Source organism: Fringilla coelebs (assembly GCF_963513975.1).
Source record: "Fringilla coelebs genome assembly, chromosome: 2".
In the NCBI taxonomy this organism is placed as follows: Eukaryota; Metazoa; Chordata; class Aves; order Passeriformes; family Fringillidae; genus Fringilla; species Fringilla coelebs.
Genome location: NC_140029.1, coordinates 69,542,602 through 69,560,005, shown reverse-complemented (window position 1 = coordinate 69,560,005; position 17,404 = coordinate 69,542,602). Strand labels below are relative to the sequence as shown.

Sequence of the window (17,404 nt, the reverse complement as noted above, 5' to 3'; positions counted from 1 at the left end):
CCTCCTGGGCCTCAGCTTGGGGGGAGCAGGTGCGGGCCCCTCCCTGCCCGGGGAGGCGCCGCAGGACCGGCCCTCGCCGCCGTCCCCTCCCACCGCGCCGCCTGAGTGACGGAGCGGGGCGGAAGGACGCGGAGGAGAGGGGGAGGGAGCGAGAAATACCTCGGGCGCTGCTGGCCCCGCTCGGCGCAGCCCAGGGCCCGCCCGGCGCTGGCTCCGTCTCCGCCTCCCCTGGCTGCCGGAAGCGAGGCGGGGCGGGCCCGCATGGAGGCGGGAGTGCGCCGGAAGCTGCGCAGCGGCAGTGACCGGGCGAGTAGCGGCAGTGACCGGGCGAGTAGCGGCGGCGGAGGAGGCCACGTGTGACGGGGTCCGGGGGCAGCGGCGGGGGCCGGGAGTGGCGCAGGTGAGAACGGGGCTGCCGAGCGCAGCGGGCCGGGGCTCGGCTGGCGGCGGGCCTGGCCTGTCCCGCTCCTTTCGGTGCGACCGGCGCGCAGAGCGGGGGGGTCTCTCGGGTTCCGAAATGCCGACTGAGTATTTCATGTCAGTAGCATTGCGGGAAAGGGTGCGGGCCTTCCGCGCCTCGCTCGTCAGAGATTTGCCGGGGGAGGCACCGCGTGTGTCCGCCCGCATCTGCCCCTGGCACGGTTTCTAGTGTTCAGCGATTAACTGTGTGAACGCTTTTCCCCTCGCAGTACCGTGTGGATCACTCTGGATGTGGAGTAAGAGCTCAGGAGGCAGTTTACCTATAGGTTTACCTGGAAAAGCCGAGCACATTTTGGGGAGGGAGGGAGGGCAGCAGGCCCGCACTGTGCCGGCCCTGCCCTGACGGCTGGTTGGGTGGCGTCCACACCCCCGTGCCTCTCATTTCCACTGCCTTGGGACACAGATCGCCTGCCTTCCTGAAATCTTGCCTCTCGCTGCAGCTATAATAAATGAACTGCTGTAGTTCAGGCTGTGTTTTTCGTACGTTCGCATTTTTGTTTCCGAAGGACTGAATAATTTGCCAGCAAAGCGTAGTCCCTGTCCCTTGTCATACACCCATTTAATGTGGACATCTCAGAGAAATCTCCATGTAGAAGAAACTCTTAGAACAGTGTAATGATGTTGCACGCTGTTTCATTTCAGCAATGTCACCAGATTTATCTTTATTTGCTTAGTCTACATTAGACTAAGCAAATAAAGATAAGGAAGGGAATTCACGTTTGCTCCTACACCATGGAGCCTTGAAGTTCTGCCCAGTACTTGCAGGCTCGGCTGGAGAGATAATTTCTTTCTCACAGTGATTTATTAAAATTATGGCTATTGATCTAGTACCGATATCCAGCTGTGACGGACAAAGACTCTAACAGTTTAAAGTTAGAAAGTGTATGTTTATTGCGACGCCACGCCGGGCGTGCGCGATGGCTCCCAAACACACACTGCCATTTACAGGTGATTACAGGGTCCTTTTATCTATACAAGTATTGAATACCCAAAATACAGATGCATATTCATAACTTTGGTGCATCCCATTCCCCGCTTCGTATGGTAATTAGTTCAAAAGCTATTAAGCATGCTTAGAAATGGGTCGGTGGTCCTTTTCATGGGGTGGGGTCCCAAAATGAGGAAGTAAATGAAGTCTTCCTCTTTCTGACCTTTCTGCCTTTTCAATGCAAATATGACAAATGAACCCTTGGCAGAACTCCCATACCCTGTCTTCGATTGGTTTCAGAACAGAGGAGGCCTACAATTGTCTTATGTTCCTAAGAGTTTCTGTATTCAGTTTCTGTATTCTTCATTAAAAACCCAGCTAACCAAACACTATGTTGACATGCAATCAATTATTAGTTAATTACTAACTCTTAACTTCATCAAGGCTTACCCATTTATTTTGATTAACTCTAATAAAGCTTATCTCTAACTAAAACCTTAGCTCCTCTAAGATCTCTAAATTCCTTAAAGTTTATGTCTCAGCAGGAACAATGTTACTGTTGCATGAAACAAAATATATTTATGTCAATTTTTGAGTGAAGGACTGGGGTTTGGATATTTGTAGTTATGACCTCAGGTAAAGAAAAACCTTAGTACTCCGATTTCTTATTGTGTAAAGAATGGAAAGGTAACTAACACCACTTTCTTTTTCTTTATATTTGTTTCTTTTAATCGTTTCACTATCCCCTTGATGAAGGAAACAAGACTTGTAAGGGGATCTACAAAAAGGTTATTTTTAAATGTCCTTTTAGCCTGTAAACAAGATGTCCTCTTCACTGTAGTGTAACCATTGTTGTTGCCCGCTTTTTGCAGTTTGTAACTGATTCTAATTCATAAGGTATCAAAAAGGCCCAGGTCCCTTTTTCTGTTCAATTGTTTGATGCAATGGTTTGCGCTGGAAGGGACCTTAAAAGATCATTTAGTTCCAACCCCCCTGCAGTGGGCAGGGATGCTTTCCACTAGACCAGGTTCTTCTAAGCTCTGTCCCACCTGACCTTGAACATTTCCCATGATGAGACATCCACAGCTTCCTTGAGCAACCTCTTCCAGTGTCTCACCATCCTGATTGTTGAGAATTTCTTCCTTTAATCCAATCTAAATCTGCCCTCTTTAAATTTAAAACCACTGCTCATTGTACCATCACTAGAGATCCCAGTAAAAGGCCTCTACCTCTTCCTCATAAGCCTTTTTTAATTACTGAAAGGCTGCAGTAAGGTCTCCCCAGAGCCTGCTGTTCTCCAGGCTGAACAATCTCAGCTCTCACAGCCTTTCTTCATAGGAGAGGCACTCTGGACTTGCCAGCAGGTCTTTGTCCATCATTACTCAGTTCCCAGCACTTCAAGGGGAGTCTCACCAGAGCAGACTGGAGGGGCAGAATCCAGATCCCACAGTCTGTGTCTCCTTGCTGAAGATAATAAACAGCATTGGCCCCACTGTGGGCCCTTGAGGGACACCACTGGTATGTGCTTGGTACATTGAGCTGCAGCTGTTTGGATGTGGCCATCCAGCCAATTCCTTAGGCATTTAGCAGTTCTATTGCAAGGCCATATGTCTCTATTACTTAATCTTTTCCTTATTTTCTATCTTCTGCCCTCCCTAGGTCATTGGAGTTTTCATAGGCCAATTTAATTCCATGGAATAGCAGAAAAGCTTGTTCTTTTACTAAGTTTTCTGCTTTTTTGTGAGTTCATTTAGTTCATAAAAAGTCTGATGAGGACATGAGCTGTCAGGGAAAGTGGGGGGAAAGGAAATAAAGAGGGAAATTATGCCCTTATTTTGCAGCAGCAAGTTGTTAGATCTACTCAAGGAAGCATAGCCACATCATAATGATAATTAAGTCACATCCATAGCATATTTTGCATAACATTTTTCATTATGCAGACTTAAAGAAGGAAAGTAGCATTAATTGTTTAGATCATGACCTAGTAAGGCTGAACGTGCCTTCCTTTGTACTTGCCCATCTGTAATGCAGTTATTGCACGTGGCTGCAGTGAGTTGTTGCAGTTCTTGATGCAGCAGTCTTTTACTTGACTGTTTTTCTCGGCAGTGTTGGTCTGATGCCCAGTGTTTGCACATTGCGCAAAGATCACCAATACCTTCCTGTGATGTTAGAAACTTTGAAGAGTACAGGCAGGCCTCTTGGTACCACTCTGCATATTTAGTACTGGCAGACCTATTTTAATGGCTTGTTGTGTTTGTCTTTGACTTAAAAGGATAATTAATTTTTAGAAAATGTTATTATATTTGTGAGAGAAATAAAGTCTTTCAGTATTGTGGTACGATTGTCTATGTGACTATAGCTGGGGAAGGTATTGTACATCTCAGAACATCTTATACATCTCAGTATTTAAGCTTTAAAAAGAACAGCAGAAGAAACAGAAACTGAACACAACCAGAAAAAAACCTTTCCTTTTGAGAGAGCTGATAGCGTAAACAGGGCCTTGTAATGAAATACATATGTTTTATAAAACCAAGGGACATGCTTAAAACAGAATAACCTGCAGGTTCTTAGTGTTACTAACCTTTTGAGTGTGTGGTGAATTTTTGTGGTGAGAAATTTCTCAGGAGTTTCTGTCATGTGATCTGTTTTTTATTTACTTTGGAGTGCTGAGACTGCTTCATGCCAAGGAATTGACTAAAAGTCCCTTGAAAAATAAAGTTATGTATTATAGTGTGATATATCCTATGATAAAGGTTCTTATCTGTACAACTTGTAATTGTATAAAACAAGTCAGCTTCCTGGCTAGACTAAATATATGATAACAGAGTTGAGTTGCAGTGTGATAGTGCTGCTGCTGCTGTGTGAAAAGTCGGGGTGCTTGTCTTTCCTTTACACTCCAACAAGCTTGTATACCTTGAGCTAATTCATTAAATTTCACCTAGCATGAGCCCTGGACTGTGCTGTTTCTTGTGCACCCTACAACATTACTTGGAAAGCTAAATGTGCTCTAAGGGACATGGATTGTTATTTTTATGCTCTTGCCTTCTATTACAACCATTATTTTGATCAGTCAGGGAATACTGTCTCTACATGTTGCAGACTGGTAATTCTGAAAAGGGCTGCTGGACACACTGAAGGTTTAAATAGGATATCATCTCATTTTGACCCACTCTTAAGTTGCCATGGGTGTCTGATTTGAAATCTGAGTGCTTGTGTTTTTCTGCTGTGCTTTTTTAATTCCTGCTCTGTTGGTTTTTAGCATTCCATGCAGTTCTGTAGGGTCTCTTCTTTCCAAATATTATAAGTAGGTCTAGGTTGAGCTAGTATTTATAGAATGCCTGGAGGACTTTTTTTTTTGTCAGGAGTTGTTGCTGTACTGTATAAAAGTGTTTAAAGGACATCATGGTGTGTGAGAGAATGTTTTTCAGTGAAGTAATGAAAAGGGAACAGTTGTGACTGAAGGAAAGATACTGCATTGATGACTTTGCAATTCAACTTAACTTCCTCATGCATCTTGAAGAGATGTATATTTATTCTAGTTAGTTTCAAGTTAACAGGATCAGGATTGGGTCCTTGTAGTAAAGTTTTGAGTTCACAGTCTGCACTGGAACAAAAAAAGTATTTTCAGTTCAGTTTCAGTATTTTCTCTTCTGAATTAATTTCCACAAACTATGCAAGCTGCATTGTTGTTGGTATCTTTTTTTCCCAAACTTCAGTCTAATTTTTCTTTAATTGTTTTATTCACTTCTTATTTTTCAGGAGTCTCTGAAAAATCCTTAGTGGTCATGACATTGTTACAAGTGACATAAATTAGCCAGTGGCTCAGAATGATGGATACCCAGAAGACTACAAATGGTTTGCAAGTGATTGGAGAAGGGACTGGTATAGGGAAATCGACACTCCACATGGTGGGGTATTTGGGAAAAGTCAGTTGAAACTTGTTTTACATATGTGCAAAGTTTATATTTTTCTCTGTTTTGAGAGATTTTTAATTGGTCTTAATTTTACAAAAAAAAAATTCTAAAAATTATTTTCCACGGAAATCTATAACAATGGCGAAAGATTATTCTAAGTAAATATGTGCCTATGTTTTTTACTGGCACTATTTTTACAACTGTTTGCATTCCTATGAAAATTGATTTATCTTTCAAAGATCTGAGCTTGTGTTCCCTGGCAATAAGGGTCCTGTGGTTTAGTTCAAAATAAAATGTGAATAATTGTGTTGCTAAGACACCTTATTTGAATATTTAAATAAAAAAATAAATTTATTTAAACCATGCTACCATACAAATATATTAAAAATAATAAAAAAGAAACCAATGTCATTTGCTTTTTATATTGTATCGTATTATGTCTAGAAGTTGAACAATGATTTTGTTTAAGTATGTCTTACCTTGGGATAATGTATGAAATACATAAATTTATGCTGCTTTATCTTTCTTGGTTTGTTTTTGTTTTAGAACTGTAATCCTGTGGAAACAACTGCACATGAGTATTGTCCAGTCTGCAAAGAGAAGGGTCAGATCCAAGGTTTACGGACTTACCGCCTTAATTTTCAAGAGTCCATTTTCCTTTGTGAAAATCCTCAGGTATTACACTAATAGAGAGTTTTATTTGGCCTTGCAGAGGCCTTTACCTTCAGCAGTTTCACCTCTCTAAGTCTGTGATTTTGTGGGTCCTAAGCAGACTGTTGGAATAGCACCCTTCTGAGTCTGTATGCTGCAGGATGTTTGCTTGCAAATAGGGAAAAACGGAACTAACCTGTGTATATGCAGTGTTTAGGCATAGGTAGCTAGCCTAAAGGATTAAAAAGAGTAAAAAAATAATGAAATAAAGAGGGTTCTTCTCAATTAGCAAGGGATAACAAGTGGTATTAAATAAATTTTTGTACAAGTCAGAGCAGAAGGTGAATAATTGATGATCCATGGAACTAGTACATAACTCTAGCAGATCTGAGTCTTCCATTTTTCCTTCTTTAAGTCTGGGTAATGCATATAGGTTTATAATTGTAACTACTATTCTTTTATTTCTTTTTTCCCCCCTTTTTAACTTTAACTTTAGCTGTATTTCTGTGCTGCTTAATATTTGAGTTGTGATTTTGCTACCTCTCCCTTCACTGCTCCGTGTATGTGGGTAGGGTATAGCAATTCCAAACAGACTTAAATTGCCCTTAAATTAGTAGAAACTTGACTAGATATGGGTCTCAGAGTTGTTTTTCCCATTCTTTCCTGCTTTTAACTAATTATGGTATAGTTCTGGAGATCGGTAATAGGGATTTGTCTATATTCATTGAGCTAGCCTGATACCTTGTCAGTTTGGGCACCATTAGTCTCTCAGGCATGAGATAATAATGTCAAATCTGTACCCTAAAGGAATGGATTTAGCAGAATAAGACAAGAGGACTCTCCTTAGCAAAATTGTTTGTAGAGGTTGGGAGAATTTACTGGAAAAGCAGTGTTGAAGTATCACTATTGATATATTTATTTTGCAGTTGCTTATAAGACAGTGGTGGGATGACAGACCCTTCCTGTCATACCTATGTTGAATATATGTATTGATTTAATTAAAATATCACTTTACAGGAGTCCCTATTGCTGGGTTGGATGGAGGTCTAAGCAACTTGGTCCAGTAGAAGGTGTCCCTGCCCATGGCAGGGGGTTTGGAACTGGATGGTCTGTAGCATCCTTTCCAAACCAAGCCATTTTATGATTCTGTGATTCAACTCAACATTTTAAAAGTATGTTTTGTACTTTCTTTAGCTCTTGTTCACCTGAAATTGCTTTGTAGATTTCACTGTAACCTTTTTTCTTTCCTTTAGTGTATCTACCCACTTGGTTATATACCATTAAACAGCATAATTACTTCTACTGGTTCAGAAAATCATCAAGCTCCATCTAGTCACAAGAAGAGGAAATTTGGTAATATCAGTGACTTTTCTGCTGTTGGATCAGATCCAAAAAAAGCAAGCACTAACAATGTGCTCAATGTTGAGCGCACCATTAGTGCAGACTCCTTTGTGAAAGGCTGCCAGAATAGTTTGTGTATTCCCAAGGCAAGCCTACACAATGTATTACAAAATGACCAGCAAAACCTTGGCAACCATGTGCGGTCTTGCATGCAGAACTTGGATTTTGAAACAACCACCAAGACCAACAACTACCAAGAAAGTCCACCAAAGACTTCTAGTCCCAAAACACAACTATTGCCAAATTCTCAGAATTTATCAACAGCATCTGAAATTTCACTCAAAGAGGATAAAGGTTCCACTAATAACAAAGATTTGTGTCTTCAGTGGAGAAACATACATAATCTTTGTTGGTTAGATTGTATTTTGTCAGCACTGGTACACTTAGAAACATTAAAATCTGCTCTAGCAGAAGAATGTAACAATGGAAAATGTTTACTCCAGAAACTTATAACAAAGTATAATCAAGCATCTGTTCTTCTGAATACCTGTAAAAGAAGTAAAGTAAAAGGTGAGTAAATTTTGCTGCTGTTTTCTATATTTAGACTGATTTGCTACAAATATGTGGAATTTAGTACAGCACACTTACATATGCCTCCGTTCTATTTCAAGATGGCGAAAAATACAACTATTACCATGAATTTGTAGAATAGTGTGCTTTATCTTGCAAAATCCTGGTAACGTCTGAAATTGTTTTTCTTGGGGCAAACATGTGCTCTTCGAAGGCATCAAACACCAAGCATCTCTTAAATTTTTTTTGTCATATCCAACATAAAGATATTATGAATTATTTATATAATTTACCCTTACTTTGTTTCCTTCCCCTCTGTTGGTTAATGTGTTAGGATACTGTTATAATCTTGATCTTTGAAACAATTTCTGTTGTGGTTTATATCCTTGTGTAAACGGGCAGTTGCACACCAAAAATAGTAAAGCTGGGAACATAAGTTCTTTTCTGGCTCCAGCTGTGCTCATTGAAGGAATGCTTCCCCTGAGGTCTGCAAGCTGCTGTGGATGACAGTGTTTCCTAACCTGCTTCAGTCAGAAGTAGTCAAACACATGAACCTGGATCATATGGTCTGGAAAGGGTTAATGAGTACTCAGTAACCCTTAACAGGGGGTTAGCAGGTCAGCTTAGCTTAACACATCGGAGGAGGATCTGTCACTATTCTACTGGTGTGGCCTTTAGTAATTTTCTGTTCTGTGGATTCTGTTTTAAGACTCCTAAACTAAGATCCTGTGTTTTTTATTTCACTTGAACTGGACCATTGGTGTCATAAGTCTAAACTTCTGAGATATGGTCTGTTACAGAAGGAATAAAGCTCTCTGGTTAGCCAGTGCCTCTCCTGAATTTCAGTGGACACTCTGTTGGACTATGTGTCTTTGAATATAAAAAGCACAGTCACAGAACACCCGTAGGTAACTTGAAAAAGGTCCTGTCTTTCCTGGTAAAAATAATGTGTATCAGAAGTGGTTTCATCCATGTTACGAAGAGGGGAGAAAACCCCAAAATGTTCCAAACTAGTTAATGTACTGTGCTTGCCTGGAAGTCAGGATACTTAAGTTTAGGTGTTCAGCTGTTACTGGGAAGCCCTCTGCTATCCTAAACCTGTCTGAGATGTTTTTCTTTGTTGGGCTGTTTTCTGGTGTGCAGTAACCCTTAAATGGAAATGTTAAGTGTTGGAATACAGTGTTGTTTTGAAAGAACTTAAACCTTTTCATTTCAATTGCTGCAAAACAAATCAGTTTATTTGGGTCACAGTGGAGAGGGGATTGGGTGAAGAGTATTTTTGTGGAGAATAGGTGTAGAATTCATTCTGTTCTTCTGTGTAATTTTACAGTATCTTTTGCATGCAGCTATTTTTAAAAACAATCAAAAGCAATATAGCTGCAAGAAACTTTGTTTCTTTTTTTCTATACACAGTTTATATGTATTGAGCAGTTTCAACAGCTATTCTAAATATTTCCTTTAATTTCTGCATGTTATGATCATGATTTTGTAGGAGAAGTTATGTTCTTTCTTGTGTTTAAAGAATGTATTTGTCTTTAAACAACATGCAAAATTAAAATACTAAGATATATGAAGTAAAAAGTTATTTTTAAATTTAAAGTTATTTTTACTCTTTTAAAGGCTCACTTAGGAAATTGGTATTTAATCTGAAACAATACATTAAAGTATTTTATTATTTGAATTGTATAACCTTAGAAAGCATGTAAGCAAATTTTTGTGCTTTTGGTCTTAATGCTTAAGTTTTAAAGTTTTCTTTTAATGTCTGAATCATCAGGATTTGTAATGTGTGGTCACACTATCCTTAAAAATTGTTACTACTAAGCTGTTGGTGCAGGCTCTTAGTCATAATTTAAGTCAGAACAAGTAGTTTTTAGTCAGCAGACTGCAGTAAACTGTGAGTAACTTCTGTAAATTCTTCTCCAATTTTCAAATCTGTTAATACCAAGAATTGGCTGTTCTACCAACAAGTCTTAGGCAGGTATGGGTCAATATGAAAGGCATTGGTTTGCAGAGAGGGAGTGCGTGCTGGGGGTGCGTATGTGTGTGAAAAGGTGTGGGGGCTGTTACACATGACTATATGAACACATATGTATTTTTCCTTTAGATGTTCTTCCAAAAGCAGAATCTCAGCTCAATGAAATCAGAAATGTAATGTTTACAGAACTTAAGCCTCAGCTGAGGTGTGAATCGGGTAAGTAATTAGTGCAGCATCTCAGTAATTACTTTACGGAAACCCTAGATGTGAAGCCTTTTATGTCATACATAAAAGTATGTGTGTATGTATGCATACAGGAAAGTTTGGAACTATATTTGTTTCTATTGGTGACTTGCACATACTTTATAGTACCACCAGCTGGTTTGTTCTTTGCCCATTTTGACTTTTTAGAGGGCAGATAATCTTTGTAATTACGCTGTAGTCACGAAATTGTCACTGATAACAACCTAATAACATGGATCAATCCCTCTCCTGAGAGAATTGCAAATAGAGCCTTGAAATAATTACTGTCATTTAAATCATAGTCATAAGCTTACCTTCTTTCTTTTTGAGGTACTGAAAGGTGATTTCAGATATTTAGTGACCATTTTTTTCTGCCCCATCTTTGAAGGTAATATGAAGAATCCAGTGTTTGCACTTCAGCTAATCTTACAAGTGGATCAGCAAGCTGAGAAACTATTCTTGCATTCTTTTTCATGGAAGTTTGAATGTATATGTTGTGGCCACAAATACCAGGACCGGTGAGATTTTTATATAAGTAGCTTCTACATAGCTGTTCTACCTTACCTTTTTAAATCTGCATATAATAGTTGGTTTTCTTCAGATTTCCAGGTTTAAGGTTGTTGTTGAAGTTTTACATGATCTGCTTTTTCATATGCAAATAGTTTACTGCTATTCCGTGTCTTAAGCAACCATGTTATCAATTAATTAAGAAGGCAACAGTGGGTAACTGTGAGTCTCTGGACATACTCACTCTGATATTTTGCTGAGAGTATACAAATTACTGTGGTTCTAAAGAATGTATGCCTAGTACACTTTTGCTATTGAGAAATACCTGGAATATTCACTTGAGCTACAAAGAATCAGAGATTCTCTAACATAGTTTGTCTATTTTAAAATAGTATTACAGGGGAGTAATTTCTTGAGAATTGATTTAGTTCTGTGTAGCCACAGGTACGAGCTCATAATTTAGGCTCCTTTTAGAGTGAGCAGGTGAAGAGAGACACCTTCAGAAGACAGCTCATTTTATTTGAAAAACATCTGTATTAGGTAGTAAATTATGCAGATCCTGGTACAAGCTCTGTCTTATGTTGGAAAGGAAACAGAGATAACATTAAAAGGGAGAAACAGCAAATAATGTGAAACTGAAGACCACAGCACTGCTGAAAACAAATCGTGACTGATGCTGTTTGGCAGAACTGAATTCAAGGCTGACTTGGATGTGATGCTGTCACAGTGAATTCCACACAAATGGCATGAACACGAAGAGAATTTGGGTTTTTATAATGGTTTTGTAACTTGTTTCCTGGTAAAGTATGTATATTTATTGTTTTCTGATCACCAAGTCAGCTTACTCTTTAAATGTGTGTGTGTCCAGATTGAAGAAAACAGTAACGACATTTACAAGTGTAATCCCTGATTGGCATCCACTCAACGCTGTTCATATTGGACCATGTATTAAGTGTGGAAATACATCTCAAAGACAACAGATGATCTTGGAAAAGTAAGTTTGAATATGTGAACTTGAAAGTAACGTATATAAAGTTCTGAGACTTCATTTATTGAACCTGTGACTTCTGAAACCAAACTATTACTGTGGGTTTGCAGAGATTCTAAACCTTAAACTCTGATCAGTACACACTTTTAAAGATTTTTAGATCATTCTTATAAGCTGAAATAGCAAATAGTGTTTACTAAAGATGAAACAGAGCAGTGTTTAACATGCTGACCAGGACATGTTTAACTAGGTCATAAATACTTAACTATCAAGTAGTAAAAAGAGACAACTGATATCCAGTGTCAGACTTTTCACAGCCCCTGCTGTGGATAAAAGTTATTTGATCATTTGTTTACTTATTTGACCTGGGAACAATGTCCCTTGCTACTGTGTTTATGGCACAGGAATGTTTTTTCTCAACTTTTCCCCACTCCCCAAATCCCTTATTTGGTGTTGGGGTTTTTTTTTCCCCAAATCCCTTATTTGGTGTTGGGTTTTTTTTTCCCCTAATCTCTAATTAAATGGAACATCCAGTTGGGATATTCTTTTCCCTTTGCACTTACTGAGCAATCTGAAGAGTCTGTGGGGAGTAGAATAGTAAGAGCAGAACCACCTACTCTTAGAAGTGTCTTACTTTTTCATTAGGAACTTTTGCCACTTTATTTGTAATAAACTAGTTCTTTATTGTTTCTTTGTCAGAGTACCCTCAATATTAATGTTACATTTTGATGAAGGCTTGCCACATAACAACCTGGAGAAATACTCGTTTCAGTTTGAGGAAGACACCTACCAAATAACATCTGTTGTTCAGTACCAAACAGATAAGAAGCACTTCATAAGCTGGTCGTTGAATCCTGATGGTAAGAATCACAGAACGGGTCAGGCTGGAAGGGACCACAGGAGGTCATCCAACTCCCCTGCTCAAGCAGGGCCATCCCAGAGCACATGGCACAGGATGGCATCCAGATGGTTCTTGAATATTTCCTGTGAGGGAAATTCTGCAACCTCTCTGGACAATCTGCTCCAGTGTGTGATCACAGCACAGTAAGGAAGTCCTTCCTCATTTTCAGGTGGAGCTTTCTGTGCATCAGTTTCTGCCTGTTGCCTTCTGTCCTGTTGCTCAGCACTGCTGAACAGGACCTGGGTCTGTCTTCTGACACCTCCCTCTGGATACTTACAGACACTGATGAGGTCCCCTCTCAATTGTCTTTTCTCAAGGCTGAACATGCCCAGCTCCCTCAGTCTTTTCTCATAAAAGAGAGAGATAAGATAGAGTTTATGGTTCTTATCTACCATAATATTTCATGAGTCTACATGAAATATTTTATGGGTTACTGCAGTAGTCTCAGCCGTTGATATATAATAACAAATACTTCTTTTGTCTGCATTCTAAACTTTGTATTAAAACGTTGCAAATAATTGTGGGGACTTGTTTCTCAGAGTGAAGGTTTTCGGTTGGTTTTACTGCCCTGTGCTATCTTACAGAGCATTTACTGGAAAAAGTAATTTGGCTATAGAGTTTTTTTCCCTTCATAACTTTGTAAAAGTTAAAAAATGCAGTCTGACCATGACTGTGGAACAAACAGTATTGTTTATTTTTAAACCAGTGATTCATCCATTCTTGGCTGGAAGCAAGGTAACCTATGGTACTATGAGCAATTAATGAAGTTATTTTTTATATCTGAACTTTATGGCACCTCGGGGGTGGGAGGCAGAAATCCATGTTGGAAACATTACTAATGGTATGATGGTTGTAGCACTGATGGAAGATCCATAAATAGAGAAGGTGAAAAGGTGATATTTTGATAATCATGCCTCTGTAAAGAGCATGAGGTACAGTCTTCTGAAGTGTTGTGACAACATAAAAATTGTCGAAGTCATATTGCCAGAGATAAAAAAGAAATGGGAAGAGGAAGCAGCGGGGAAATGCCTAGTTATGCCTATATGTCATATATATCTGTTTTAAATTTCTTTAAATCTTCTTTTAAAATTCTTGAAGCTATACAATTTTTTTTCATGATCTATGAACAGTTTGCAGGTGATGAGACAAGAGTATTAAAATAAGCAGTTTCATTTTAGCCCCTCTGCTTCCTACCCAGGCAGTTAAAAGGTCTACAGAGAAACTTAGAGAGGTGGTTCTTACCTCAGACTTGTGAGAGTATTTTCAGACAAGATGTTTCAGCCAAAAAACCCTTAGCTAGCTTTGTTTTATGGTTGACCTACTCTGACCTGTCATAATATTGCTGAAACTTGTTGTATTTGATCTTTTTACAGTGGAAGTCTCCCAGTTTTCTCTGGAGAAAAGAAACCCAAACTCTATTTTCTGCTTGTCAGGGGAATGGGTTAATAAAAACACTTGACAGGTGTGAGGATAGTGATTTCAGTTTTAAAAGTCTCTGAGTCTCTGCACTGATTGCTATTTTTCAGGAACTTGGCTTGAATGTGATGATTTAAAGGGTCCGTATTGCAAGAGACGTAAAAGATTTGAAGTTCCTCCTTCAGAGATTCATCTTGTTATCTGGGAGAAGAAAGCATCCCATGTGCCACAAGAACTGAATTCACAGTTCCAAAGTAAAAATAGTGAAGATATTCCTCTTAATAATGTACATTCAAATCCCACAGTGTTGCATTGTGATTTTGATAACACTGTCAGCAAAACACCTGCAGAACATCACAAAGATGATTCTGTGAGGACTCCAGAGAAGAAACAGCAGCAAGTAACTGAGGACAAAAGTATTGTTCATCATGGTTCAGAAAATCTGGCAGACGGTGATCTTGTAACACTGATGCTTGAAGAAGTTCTAGTTGACTCAGAAGATAAATTGCTGCCTAACGGAGGGATGGTGGGAAATAACCTTCTTGATGGATGGGGCACACCAGAACAGCAGGAACCAGCTTTTTCACTTAGCACTCCATGTGCAGGAGAGTTTGCTGGAACTAGTCTAGCTATGAACAATAAATCCATATTGTGTGAAAATTCCAGTATTTGCTTGCCTCTAGAAGAGTTGAATCCAGTAAATACTACTGCTGCTGTGCCCATAAAACATGACCCTGATTCATCTGACTCCTCGCCTTCTCAGTTAAATGACAGAATTAATTTAGCTAACAGAGAACAAAGATTAGACTCAGAACTACTGCTAAACAAGAAGTTGTTAACAGTAGAAAATACTATACAAAAACCACCTGACTTGAAAGATGCAAGCAAAACTGCAGTTAATTCTCCAGTTGGCAGTTCTTCTGGTGCCAATAATTCAGTTCAGTCCTCACACAAAGACCGAAAAGGAGGATTTGTAGGAAGCTGGGTAAAGAAATTAAGCAAGAGTACTTCTTTTATGCCTTCAAGTGCCTCAGCTCTCAAGAATGAGAGAAGTTGCAAAACTCCCTCAGTGCAAAGAATAAGTGAAGTTCGGCTGCCAGTTAAGGGTGCAAGTAACTTTGGTGGATTTCAAAGCAGAGGTACAAAGAAAACAACTGAGACCCCAAAGTTACTGCCTCCTCAGAGTAATAATACTCATCCGTTATCAAATTTCAAAAGATTTTCTCAAAGCACTTGTCTTCCAACAGCAAATCATACCACTATTGTAGGTCCAGCTTGGATTAAGCCAGTAAGTATGTTGGATACCTCAGGTAAAGTGACTCAGTTCCCCTCACCTGGCTATAACTCTAGTAAAGCAGAAGAGTCAGACAGTGACAGAACAAAAAAACTTCGCCTAAAATTGTTAAAAAAACTTAATGCTAAAAAGAAGAAATTGGCTTCACTGGATAGATTAGCAGTGGAACAGATGAAACAGGAAAAACCTGTGAGTGGAGACCTGAGCACCCCATCGCAGACTGAATCTCAGAATGACAGTGAATTATTCCAGAGCATCTTAAGGGAGCTGCAGTATCAGATTGGTGTCACAGGTAATGGATCTGAATTGAATGCAAACGCTGTGCCAGGGTGCACTGGCCCTGATAACACTGATGAAATACTGGCAGAATTACTGTCCCCTACTTCCACTGTGGCTTCCTTGGAGGCGCCGAAGAGCGAAGATGAGTGCATGTACATGGAAATGGTGCACGGCAGCGTGGCAACAGCCGTGCCCCAGGAGAGCAGCAGTGTGCCACAGGCAGCAGTGACGAGTGAGGACCACAATTACTACAGTCCTGTAAAGGACACTGCTGCGGAGCTTGATGCAATAAACAAACACAGTGGGAAAAAACTTTCTTTTGAAAGTCCTACAAAAGATGATATCCTCGAAGACCTGTTCTCCATTTCAGCACCAAGCTCAATGGCAGGTGACATGGATTTACCTCATTTTGATGAAACTCTGTTTGAAACTTGGTAAATACTCAGTTTCTTGAGTTTAAGTATTTTTTCAGTATTATGTTTTGAAACATAATACTGTATATTTTGAAACAAAGCACTACTAAGTTATATTTTATAACTAGTTTAATTGCACACTGGCTATACTTGAACAATTTACATTTGAGATTTTTTTTTCTTAATATTTTACTGTAACAAGCAAATTAGGGTTTAATGTATTTTATTCTTCTGAGAAGCAGTTATTTTAGCTGTCAGATATGACAACGATTTTTAGTTAAAAGCTCCTATGAGTCTTAATTTTTGCTGCTTTTAATATGAAAAACTTCCATACTCTAGTGAGTTTGAGAACTAATTAAGTTCTGTAGTTTTGATGATGTAATGGTGTAAGAAACACTATTTATGTAGTAATGATTTTACAGGACCACTCAACTCCTGAAGTTACTTTTTTCAACATTAAAAAAAAAAATTGAAGTACCTTCTGTAGTTAGGGAATTTTGCATCCTCTGATATGAACTTAGAGGTTTTTTAGAATTAATTTAACTGTAAGTTAATGTCTATTACTGTTGTCACTTGGAGTTTTTCATGACTCAGGCAGTGCACCCCCAACTGTGTGTGAGATACCAAGGAGAGGCAAGGTCAGTAGAAAGTAAGTAATGGAAAAATTTGGCAAGACAGCAGTGAGTAAGCAGAGGGATTCACACCTTGGTGTTTCTGGATATGTATAGCTTTCATTTTGTTAGATTAGAGTCTTTTTTAAATGCGTGGCCACAAAGCTGAGGGTATTATATGCCAAGTTAGATTAGCTGTACATTTTTTCTTGTTCTTGGAAATAAGGATTTTATCAGCAAGTCTTTATATCAGGCATATTTAGAGCTGTCCTGCATCTTTTCATTGTTTCAGATCCCAAACTCAAAACATTAAATGCTCAGTCTTACTTTTCCAGTGGATGCAGTTAAACATAATGCTATTATAAGGTATGGTTGCAGATTCTAATGGTTTTGGATTGTTTGCACTAGGTTTAAAAAGTGTTTGAAAAACTATCATTGGCCCTGAACTTGCTGTGTCCATTTATTTCTGCTGCAATTTGGTACATTGTTATCAAACTGGTACTTTAGGCAATGAATTTTTGAAATTCAAGTTATTGTGAAGAACTTGAGCTTCTTCTTTGTTTTAAATACTGTAATTGGTAATGTTACAATAGAAAACAAATGAATGGCAGTTCTGAATGTTAAGGGCTGGTGTACTGCTTGTGAAATGTTTGCCCATTTATGAATTCCTTAATTAAAACCAAAAAAAAAGAGCTGACCAAAATGAGAGTTTGATTTATCCATGAATGGGTTGCAATGACCTGCAGCTGTGACATGGGAGCTCCTTCACTGCTGGCTTGGGACACAAACACAGACCCAGGGGTGAGTAAAGCAGTGAGCCCAGGGTTGCACAGGGCAACAGGAGGAAGAAACCCTGCTAGAAGGTGAGGAGGTCCTGGTGGAGAGGTTTATAA

General features: G+C 39.2%; 1 protein-coding gene across 2 annotated transcripts; it reads left to right on the top strand.

Moving 5' to 3' along the window:
- Positions 1-846: 846 nt before the first annotated feature.
- On the top strand, positions 847-17,174 carry USPL1 (ubiquitin specific peptidase like 1). 2 transcript variants are annotated; one of them, XM_084201097.1, is made up of 8 exons: positions 847-5,263; positions 5,869-5,997; positions 7,227-7,884; positions 9,989-10,075; positions 10,491-10,620; positions 11,478-11,603; positions 12,297-12,457; positions 14,025-17,174. In XM_084201097.1, the coding sequence occupies exons 1-8, from the start codon at positions 5,261-5,263 to the stop codon at positions 15,923-15,925; spliced, it is 3,195 nt and encodes a 1,064-aa protein (XP_084057223.1). In that variant the 5' UTR covers positions 847-5,260; the 3' UTR covers positions 15,926-17,174. The 2 variants fall into 2 exon arrangements, with proteins under 2 accessions (XP_084057223.1, XP_084057224.1); XM_084201098.1 differs by having other exon boundaries at positions 847-5,334.
- The last annotated feature ends 230 nt before the right edge of the window (positions 17,175-17,404 follow it).